Source organism: Durio zibethinus, unplaced genomic scaffold (assembly GCF_047325235.1).
Source record: "Durio zibethinus cultivar Kanyao isolate XHJ-2024 unplaced genomic scaffold, ASM4732523v1 HiC_scaffold_127, whole genome shotgun sequence".
NCBI classification, from domain to species: Eukaryota; Viridiplantae; Streptophyta; class Magnoliopsida; order Malvales; family Malvaceae; genus Durio; species Durio zibethinus.
Genome location: NW_028322750.1, coordinates 42,501 through 54,154, shown reverse-complemented (window position 1 = coordinate 54,154; position 11,654 = coordinate 42,501). Strand labels below are relative to the sequence as shown.

The 11,654-nt window shown below is 31.1% G+C and overlaps 1 protein-coding gene across 1 annotated transcript; it reads right to left on the bottom strand.

Moving 5' to 3' along the window:
* Nucleotides 1-1,644: 1,644 nt before the first annotated feature.
* Nucleotides 1,645-6,311, bottom strand: LOC149509688 (NAD(P)H-quinone oxidoreductase subunit H, chloroplastic). The gene is made up of 2 exons (XM_089757678.1): nt 4,142-6,311; nt 1,645-3,021 (listed from the first exon to the last, which is right to left on the bottom strand). The coding sequence occupies exon 1, from the start codon at nt 5,875-5,877 to the stop codon at nt 4,696-4,698; it is 1,182 nt and encodes a 393-aa protein (XP_089613804.1). The 5' UTR covers nt 5,878-6,311; the 3' UTR covers nt 1,645-3,021; nt 4,142-4,695.
* Between the last annotated feature and the right edge of the window lie 5,343 nt (nt 6,312-11,654).

Below are 11,654 nucleotides of genomic sequence, written 5' to 3'. Positions count from 1 at the left end.
ATTCACATCTCTTACAACCAACACAGTCTTCTGTTCTTGGAGCGGAAGCAATTTGCTTAGCTTTACATCCATCCCAAGGTATCATTTCTAACACATCGGTGGGGCAGGCTCGGACACATTGAGTACACCCTATACATGTATCATAAATTTTTACTGAATGTGACATGGGATCTATAATTTTTTGAACATCATAAAATTTCAATCTAGTAAACTTGTAAATGAATCATTATAGTTAAACACCAGATGAATCAACGATTTACCAGAAATTTTCTAATCAATTTCCTTCGGGATCAACTCATAAGAAAGGACCAAGATACTTTGATTTCTTACGTTTTCGAAAACATGATGTAGATTCCAACATATTGGACATGCTAATTCAAATTGGTGAATCTTATAATTTAATATTATTAATATTACTTATTCAACAAAGTTGATTGATTGATACGCGTTGATTTTCTGTTACGATAAATTGAGGAAACAATAGCTGATCCAATAGCTGCTTCAGCGGCTGCAATAGCTATAACAAAAATTGATAAAATATTTCCTTTTAATTGCCGACTATCAAAAAAATCAGAAAATGTTACAAAATTTATATTAACCGCATTCAGTATAAGTTCAAGACACATAAGGGCCCGAACCATATTTCGACTCGTGATCAATCCATAAATACCGATAGAAAATAAATAGGCACTCAAAACAAGTATATGTTCGAGCATCATTGACCAACTCCTTATCAATTTCGATTCATTTTAATATGAACAATAATTCAACGGATTTGATTGACTAGAATAGAATATAACAAAAAGAATATATTGGAAATATCTCGAATAAACGAATTTCTATTTTATATTTTATACACGAACAAGAATTCAAGGAAAATAGATGCGATAAGACAGAAAAAAGTTTAATTTGGATTGCTTGCTATTCCTAGTTAGAAAGATTTATTACTGACGAGCCACAGCAATTGCACCTATCAAAGCAACTAAAAGAATTAGTGAAATGAATTCAAATGGAAGAAAAAAATCTGTTGCTAAATGAATTCCAATTTGTTGACTATTACTTATCAAATCTTGTTCTATAATTTGGTTTGATCTTGTAGTCCAAATAATCCCGTACCATGATGTATCTAATATAGTAGTAATTAGCGAAACAAGAATACTTGTACAAATCAACGAAGTAAGGCCATTCCCAATGGTCCACAGATTAAAATTTTTATAATATTCTGAACCATTCATGAACATCACAGCAAATAGGATTAAAACATTTATGGCTCCCACATAAATAAGAAGCTGGGCAGCAGCTACAAAATGAGAATTTGAGAGAATATAGAATAAGGATATACAAACAAGAACCAATCCCAATGAAAAGGCAGAAAAAATTGGATTGGTAAGTAATACCACTCCCAGGCCCCCTAATATAAGACCCGATCCCAGAAAAACTAAAAGAAAATCGTGTATTGGTCCAGGCAAATCCATTATATGTAAAATAAGAGATAAATAAATCGAAATGCTTTTCATGATCTTATTGACCCGACCAGGAATTTTTTTTTTATGATACGTTCCTAATTGAATAAAATCCTAATCTATTAGGTGTGAATTGATCTAAGTACAATTATTGTTTCGTTTTTAATTCTTTTTTTTTGTTCGGTTCGAAAGGGTATTTTGTTTTTTGAAACTATATATTTCGAAATAATTACGAATATATTAATAGATTTTCAAGAAAAATGAATTCGAAATTCTTATCAACCAGTTAATTTGTAATTGAATTTTTATTTATTGACCAAACAAAGAGTAAAGGCCTCATTCTTTTAAGTCAAACCAAATATTCTTTTAACTTAAACCAAAACGGAACCTTAAAAGAATTGGAAATTTCTCTTTAATAGAATAGGAGGTTTACTTACTCAGTTTTTCTTTGAGGCGAATTCAAAATTGTTCGAATTGTATAATCGTCAATTACTGACATTGGTAAACGGCCCAAAGCAATTTGATTATAATTCAATTCGTGACGGTCGTAAGTAGAAAGTTCATATTCTTCAGTCATTGATAAACAATTTGTTGGACAATACTCAACGCAGTTACCACAAAATATACAAATTCCGAAATCAATACTGTAATTAAGCAATCGTTTTTTTCTAATATCCGTTTCAAATTTCCAATCAACAACAGGCAGATCTATAGGGCATACACGAACACATACTTCACAAGCAATGCATTTATCAAATTCAAAATGGATTCGCCCACGGAAACGCTCTGATGCGATTAATTTTTCATAAGGGTATTGAATAGTTACAGGTAAACGATTTGCGTGGGATAAGGTAATCATGAAACCTTGACCAATGTACCTTGCTGCTCGGACTGTTTGGTGGCCATAATTCATGAACCCAGTTACCATAGGGAACATATCGTGAATATCTATGAATAATTTTATGTTTGTTTCTTTCTCTTGTTTGAACCAAGTCATGAATCTCGTATTCTTTTTTTCTTTACAGTGAAAGAAGTTGGAAAGAAGTTGTTAATAATAGATTACCGAGAGAAATGGGTAAAAGAAATTTCCATCCAAGATTTAATAATTGGTCCATTCTTAACCTAGGTAAAGTCCATCTTGTTGCGATAGAAATAAACAAAAACAAATAAGTTTTAGCTAATGTAATAAAGATACCAATTGTCGTTCCAAAGATTCCATTCATTTTATTTATTTCAAATAGCTCAGGGACGAATACGTACGGAATGGAAATATTCCAACCCCCCAAGTAAAGAACTGTTACAAATAAGGAAGAAAGTAATAGATTTAGATAGGAAGCAACATAAAATAAACCAAATTTGATACCCGAATATTCGGTTTGATACCCTGCTACTAATTCTTCCTCGGCTTCTGGTAAATCAAAAGGTAATCTCTCACATTCTGCTAGAGAAGAAATTAGAAAAACGATAAACCCTATTGGCTGACGCCACAAATTCCATCCCCAAACCCCATATTTTGATTGCGCCTCAACTATATCAACTGTACTTGAGCTGTTAGATAATTATAGTCGATGATAACATCACTGTTCCCATCGCTAGTCCAAAACCGTACATGAGGTTTTCAACTCATACGGCTCCTCGTGGGTCACAAATAAATTTAAGGACCGAATCAGTATTATTTCTCTTCGTATGGTTGTAGAATAGATAGAGAAAAAATGGATTGGAAGGTCCAAAATTATACCAATGGAATTCTGTCTGCTATATTATGAAGAATAAAAAAAGTGCTTCTGAATTGATCTCGCCCGTTACTAATTTCAATTTTTATTTGTTGAGTAATAACTTAAGCCTTCAATAAAATACTTCTTGTAGAAATATCAATAGATATTTCAACCCATTGTTTTCGATTACGAAAAAAATTAAATATTACATTAGCTCATAAATCATGACACAGATTATATCTCTCTATATATATGAAAGAAAGAATAAAAAAAAAAAAAATATTTATTTTTTATTCTTTCTTTTTCGTTCCTATTCTTCTTTCTGATCTGAGAAAATTACGAATGGGGGCTTAAACTAAAAAATAGTAAAGGATTATTTCGTTCCTGATAGTCATTACTTTAATCGGTGGATAGGAGCATACTCTGGACCGGAATCGTGGGTAGTACTGCCTACTCATTTCTACTAATTTAAAGCCCCAATTAGTATTCTTTTTATGTTATCCAGAAATATCCTTTTTATATAATTTACATAATCTCCATTACTAATCCTTTGTGTATTTTGGTGTTCCTAACCATCCACTCATTTTTTTGTTCAATCCCCCGTTTGGTTTGGCAATACATGTATGGGAATCTATACAAAGGATAGCCAAAACTCTATACGGTTGATCTTTTGAGCCCGCTTCAAGCTAGATTGACTAATCAACCCGTCTTGGGGTAAAGACTTCTTCCACTTATGTTTTCTTCCACTTAACTCTTGTACATAGGAAATGAGATTAAATTTTTTTTTGTTTAATTTACTGCGAATTTATAAGCTGCTTTCTTTCACTCATATATAACTATCTAATTTAGTTTATCAACCTGAAGGATAATAAAATAACGAAGATATCTATTCAATCCATTCAGCTTATTTTATAGAACGAAAGGAATAGGGAAAAGAAAAGTTTATATTTCAACGAATCGCACGTAGAGATATTGATAAAACACATAGAGTTAATGGTATTTCATAACTAATCGATTGAGCAGCAGCTCGCAGACCACCTAAAAAGGAATATTTATTATTTGATCCGTATCCTGACATAAGAAGTCCAACAGGAGCAATACTTGAAATGGCAATCCATAAAAAAATACCGATATTGAGATCGGCTAAAATAAGGCGAGAGCTAAAAGGAATTACTGAAAAACTTAGTAAAATGGATATGACTGCTATAGACGGTCCAATACGGAATAAACGAGTATTTCCTCTAGATGGAAGAATATTCTCTTTGAAAAGCAGTTTTGTTCCATCTGCTAGAGCTTGAAGAATTCCCAAAGGGCCGGCGTATTCAGGCCCAATACGTTGTTGTATTCCTGCAGATATTTCTCTTTCTAACCATACAATTACTAGTACACCTATTGTGATTCCCAATACAAGAGTCAAAATAGGGACAAACATCCATATGATCCCATAGACCTCTTTTAAGGATTCCAATCTGTAAAAGGAATTGATATCTTCTACTTCTGTTGTATAAATTATCATTTCAACGATCAACTTCTCCCATAATGATATCTATGCTACCTAGTATCGTCATAATATCAGCCAATTTCATTCTTTTAACTAACTGAGGAAGAATTTGCAAATTGATAAAACCCGGCGGGCGAATTTTCCATCTCCAAGGAAAACCACTTTGATCTCCTATCAGAAAAATTCCTAATTCTCCCTTTGGGGCTTCCATTCTCGCATAAAGTTCTTGTCTCGGTAATTCAAATGTAGGAGAAGGTTTTTTACTAATGAATCGATATTCAAAATCATTCCATTCTGGATCCCTTTCTCGATCAAAACATCGGATTTCTAAATTCTCATAGGGACCCCCCGGAATTCCTTCCAGGGCCTGTTGAATTATTTTTATGGATTCCGTCATTTCACTGATTCGGACTAAATAACGAGCTAATGAATCTCCTTCTTTTTGCCACTGGATTTCCCAATCAAATTCGTCGTAACACTCATAATGATCAACTTTACGAAGATCCCATTTGATTCCAGAGGCTCGTAGCATTGGGCCGGATAGACCCCAATTTATTGCTTCTTCTCCACCAATAACCCCTACCCCTTCAACTCGTTCTAAAAAAATAGGATTTCGCGTAATAAGTTTTTGATATTCAACAATTCCTGTTAAAAAATAATCACAGAAATCCAAACATTTATCTATCCAGCCATAGGGTAGATCGGCCGCTACTCCTCCGATACGAAAATAATTATGCATCATTCTCATACCGGTGGCAGCTTCGAATAGATCATATACTAATTCTCTTTCTCTGAAAATATAGAAAAAGGGGGTCTGTGCACCAATATCGGCCATAAAAGGTCCAAGCCATAATAGATGAGAAGCTATACGACTCAACTCCAACATAATTACTCTGATATAGCTGGCTCTTTTAGGGACTTGAATATTGCCCAATTGTTCTGGTCCATTTACGGTTATTGCTTCCGTGAACATAGTGGCTAAATAATCCCAACGTGTTACATAAGGCAAATATTGTATAATTGTTCGGTTTTCCGCAATTTTTTCCATTCCTCTGTGTAAATAACCTAATATTGGTTCACAGTCAACAACATCTTCACCATCTAGAGTAACGATGAGACGAAGAACACCGTGCATTGATGGGTGGTGAGGTCCCATATTGACTATCATAAGGTCTTTTTCTGTAGCTGATAGATTCATAAGTTTTTCCTCGATTCATTCTTACATGAATTGTTGAAAACGAAAAGAAGTACATCAAAATGAAAAATATAATAAATCGACTAATTCAATCAAATTAACGATTTTTTGATTCCCGAATATCCAACTCACTAATTAATTCTTTATAACGTATGTTATTTTTCTTTGATAAATAAGACAGAAGCCGTTGACGTTTTCCTAGAATTTTACGTAGACCTCTCTGAGATAAATAGTCTTTTTTGTGCAATTCCAAATGTGAAGTAAGTCTTCGTATCTTATTGGTGAAACTGACTATTTGAAATTCAACGGACCCCTTGTTTTCTTCTTTTTTTTCTTGAAAAATAACTGAGATGAATGAATTTTTTACCATAAAACAAAAATTTCTCTCCCCCTTTTTTTGAATGTGAATTTTACTGATCAGTAATAATAATAATACCATTCATTTTAATATGCACAATGATTTTAAGTTCGTTATGAACTTTATAATTTTTTCAAATAAAATTAATCAATCCGGTTTTCAATCATAATATATGGAAAAATGTACCATTGACGAATTTTCAAACGCGGATACTTATGTATCCTTACCATACTGAAACGACTGCCATTATTACTATTAAACCAATAGCGATTCATACAAGCTAAATCTTCTAATCGATAATTGGGCCAAAGAAAGAACTTTAATTTAATTAGTTTCTTTTTATCACTATCAAGATGTTTGTTTTTATTCAAAACTTGACCACAGTTTTTTACATTATTTAAAAATACTGGATTTCTATGCATACCATTTTTATCCCTTGAATTGAAAGAAATTCGAATTCGCAATTCTCTCCGGTGGTTAGGGGATAAAATATTTTCAGGAATAAACAAATCATAATGATTTTTGTCTTTATTTTCAGTCATTTTTTGATGTCTTGCAATGGATTCATCAAAATTATTTTTTTCAATATAGTTTTTTTTTTTGCGTCTTTTTTTTTTTTTGCGTCTTTGATTAATTTCATGTTTATTTTTATGAACCAATGAAATACTTATAGTTTGATATAGAATAAATTGTCCATCAATTTCTACATACCGGCGAATTGGTTCGATAATCAATACTCCTTTTTTGAGTAGGTATTGATAAGTTAAAAGTAACTTATCCGCCGAATCCATCAAAATATCCAGATTCGTTCCTCCTCTTCTAACAGAGTATAGAAAAGTTTCATTCATATTTATCAGGCCAAGAATGAAAGAATATGCTTTGATATTTTTGATTATTTTTTCATCGAAAGAATCAGCATCCCATCCGAATTGAAAATACAAATACTTTTGTAGGAATAAACGAGCTTCTCTCTTGCTCTCGTCTTCCTTTCTATGTTTTTTTGATTTACCAGAATCTTCTTCAACATCTTTTTCTTGATTGTCTGATTTACCTTTTTCTTGATCTGATTTACCTTTTTCTTGATTGGATGATTTACCTTTTTCTTGATTGGATGATTTACCTTTTTCTTGATTGTATGATTTACCTTTTTCTTGATTGGATGATTTACCATAATCTTCTTCAACATCTTTTTCTTGATTGTATGATTTACCTTTTTCTTGATTGGATGATTTACCATAATCTTCTTCAACATCTTTTTCTTGATTGTATGATTTACCTTTTTCTTCATTGTATGATTTACCATAATCTTCTTCAACATCTTTTTCTTGATTGTATGATTTACCTTTTTCTTCATTGTATGATTTACCATAATCTTCTTCAACATCTTTTTCTTGATTGTATGATTTACCTTTTTCTTGATTGGATGATTTACCTTTTTCTTGATTGGATGATTTACCATAATCTTCTTCAACATCTTTTTCTTGATTGTATGATTTACCTTTTTCTTGATTGGATGATTTACCTTTTTCTTGATTGGATGATTTACCATAATCTTCTTCAACATCTTTTTCTTGATTTGAGAGAACGGATCTAAATTTTCTTTTTTTTTTTGCATCTGATACAAGATCCTCTTTTTTTCCATTAAAATTAAAATTGAAAAGAAGTAGTTTTATTGGTATGATCCATGGTTCAACCTTATATGCATTATATAGTAGCACAAATTCTGGGAAGAACCAAAGTTCCAGATTCGATATTTGATAATTATTAAAATTATTAATCACAGTCTTAATATTTTTCTTACTCTTGGTACTGGTTTTCTTACTCTTGGTACTGGTCTTCTTACTCTTGGTACTGGTATCGACCCAGGACTCAATATCGGTCTTATTTCTAAGACAAAAATTAAGAATTCTCCAATTAAAAAATTTTCTATGCGAAAATTTCCCCGTTTTCCCCGTTTTCCCCGTTAGATAATTATGGATAGGAATATCCCCCAATATATCAAAAAATTTTCGTTTATCCATGTTGTAATTATAAGGAATCTCTTCCCTCTTATTTACTTGTAATGGTGATCCATAAGTATATGAGTCCCTCATATCTTGATATATAATAAATATATATGATAATAAATTATATCTATAGTGTTTTTTAAAATTATCTTTTTTATATTTTTGTTCTTGATTCCGTTTTTGTTCTTGATTCAGTTTATATTCTTGATTCAGTAATGAATTCGCTTGAAAATCATTTTTTTTTTCGTAATGTATTAATCTTTCTTTTTCATCTGAATCCCATTTTGTTAAATCTTTATTTTGAGCCATATAGTGTTGATTGACTCTATTTCGCCATTGTTCTGGTACTAATCTAAGCCATATACTCTGAACTAAATCGTATTGATAATCGTATTGATAATGACTCCTTAACCAGTTTTTCCATTCCTTTATTCCAGAGATTTTTTGTCTTAACCCATAATGATGTTTTAATTGGGAATGAGATATTCCTTGTTCTTCAAAATAATCTTTTATTTCATTTTTAAGAAAAAGAGATGTTCCGTGATATTGAAGGATAGGTTTGAATTTAATAACTTGGGTTTGTGATAATTTGTAAAATACATATGCTTGTGAGAGGGAGGATAAGTCACAAAAAGCTTTTGCATTTTGATTTCTAATATTCGAAAGTGAGTTTTTTATATTTTTTATAGTTGAAATAAAATGAATTGTATTTTTATTTGGTTTATTAATTCTTTCTTGATTTGCTTCATTATTGTAAATGAATTTATCAATCATTTTTTTTGTTGATTCAAGAAAAAGTTGTGGATTGGGTCTTGGAATATTAATGATATATTTAATGATATATAGAAAAATATCTATGTATATCTTTTGAATAAAAAGTTTTATAAATAAATAGAATTTACGGATTAATCGAATATTTCTTCTTTTTAATATTTTCCAAAATTTTTTTGATGATTCTAATTTCTTGTCTTTTATAATTTTTTCTATTTGATTTTTGATTGTGTTTGTTCTCTCAGTCAGATCTTTTATCTTTTTTTCTGTTAATGAATAATTTGTCCGCTCCATAGATTGAATTTGAAGGGATGATTCGTCAATCATCTTATTACTGATTATCGAATCTTTTTTAGTTTCGCCCAAATCTTTTTTAGTTTCGCCCAATTCTTCTCTCAACTCCAAAACTGGATTTCTTTTTGAAAGTTTTTTTATTATTCCCTTTACAAATGGAATTTTTGTTTCTCCTGAGACTTTTCGAAACAATTTTTTTCCTTTTTTAAAAATTTTCCATTTTTCACTTTTTTTTTCTAGTTCGTTAAAAATAGGCTGAAAAAACGAAGGCCGTCTTCGAGGAGGACCGCAAGGTAAGTCACTTTCCAGTCCACAAGCTGTTAAAAAGCAAAAATCATTCTTTTTAACTTTCTTTTTTTTCATTGGATCTTTATGCTTTTTTTTCATTGGATCTTTATGCTTTTTTTTCATTGGATCTTTATGAGAGGGTTTCAGTTTAGATCCGCGCCAAGGTTTCAGGCGAAAAGGATATAGGATCTTGATCTGGATACCTTCTGATAACCAATTTTTTGGAAAGTCTTTTGTGGAGAATTGAAGACCATTATAAGTGCATTTAACATGTATTTCTCGCTTCCAACCCTTGAAATCCGTGGACCACTCAGGAATTTGAAATAATAATATACGGACAATGTTTTTAGCTATTATCAATGAAGGTAATAGAATATATTTTCTAAAAATCGATTGGGCTATTAACATGATGCCCCTTGGTCCTTGACCAAAAAAGACGATATCCCAAAATTCTGCTGCGTCCAGCAGGAAGTCATCTGCCTCTGACTCTTGTCTTCTTTTTTCTTTCTCTTTTTTGTCTCCTTTTTGTATCTCTTCTATGCTTTCTCTTCTTTTTTCTTCCTCTTTGTCTCTTTCTTGTATCTTTTCTATGCTTTCTCTTATCTCTTCGTCTTCTTCTCTTATGTCCTCCTCATTTTCTGTATAATCAGAAATTTGTGATTCTTTGTTTTTCCATATCCAATTTCGAGATATTAGTTTTATCAGCCAAGAAATATCAGAATACAAAGATCTGAACACTCTGAAGAAGAGGCTGTCTACTCTGTCAAAAAAAAGTGGGGAATGCACATTTGATTGAAACAGTTCCCCATTAATTATTTTACGTCTTTGGGCACGCACGGCACCTTTTATTATGTCTCGACGAAAATTCGGTTCTGGCGAATATTCCATCAAAGATAGGTCGTTTTCTATATCGTTTGGTAGAAAAAAATCATCCTTTAACTCCTCCTTAGAAAAAACTATTGCGTACCGGAAGATTCTTGAACGAATTGCATAATCTGTTATCATGTGTTCCTCGCCTCCTCTATGGTGTTGTTCGAAAATGTCGAGTAGTTTGTATGACCATCGAGGAACTTCTTTACTTATTTCTTTTATTCCATTACTTATTTCTTTTATTCCATTAGATTTTTTTATAATTGTTTGATTGTCGGGATTAGTTATAACTATATTGCATAAAAATTTCAAAATTTTGACTCGATCCTCGGAATCGATATTTCCCTGTTCATCTTCTGTTTCTGTCAATAAAGAAAGTTCTTTTTCTGTTGATAATGATTTGAGTGTATCTATTGTCTGTTCATCTTCTGTTTCTGTCAATAAAGAAAGTTCTTTTTCTGTTGATAATGATTTGAGTGTATCTATTGTCTGTTCATCTTCTGTTTCTGTCAATAAAGAAAGTTCTTTTTCTGTTGATAATGATTTGAGTGTATCTATTGTCTGTTCATCTTCTGTTTCTGTCAATAAAGAAAGTTCTTTTTCTGTTGATAATGATTTGAGTGTATCTATTGTCTGTTCATCTTCTGTTTCTGTCAATAAAGAAAGTTCTTTTTCTGTTGATAATGATTTGAGTGTATCTATTGTCTGTTCATCTTCTGTTTCTGTCAATAAAGAAAGTTCTTTTTCTGTTGATAATGATTTGAGTGTATCTATTGTCTGTTCAAATTCGTAATAATCAGTAGCAAGAAGTATAACATGAATCTTATTTATCCAAAACGGATCCGTGTTTGTTTTTTCACTTAAAGGTGAAAACAATTTTTTGATTCTTCCGCGGTAGGGTCCCTGCAAGAAAGGATCATATATTTTAGGCAAGTATTTTATTTTAGTTTCATTATTAGTTTCATTATTAGTTTCATTATTAGTTTCATTATTTCTTTTAGTTTCATTATTTCTTTTAGTTTCATTATTTCTTTTAGTTTCATTATTAGTTTCATTATTAGTTTCATTATTAGTTTCATTATTTCTTTTAATTTCATTATTTCTTTTAGTTTCATTATTAGTTTCATTATTAGTTTCATTATTAGTTTCATTATTAGTTTCATTATTAGTTTCAGTAGTAGTTTCTTCATTAT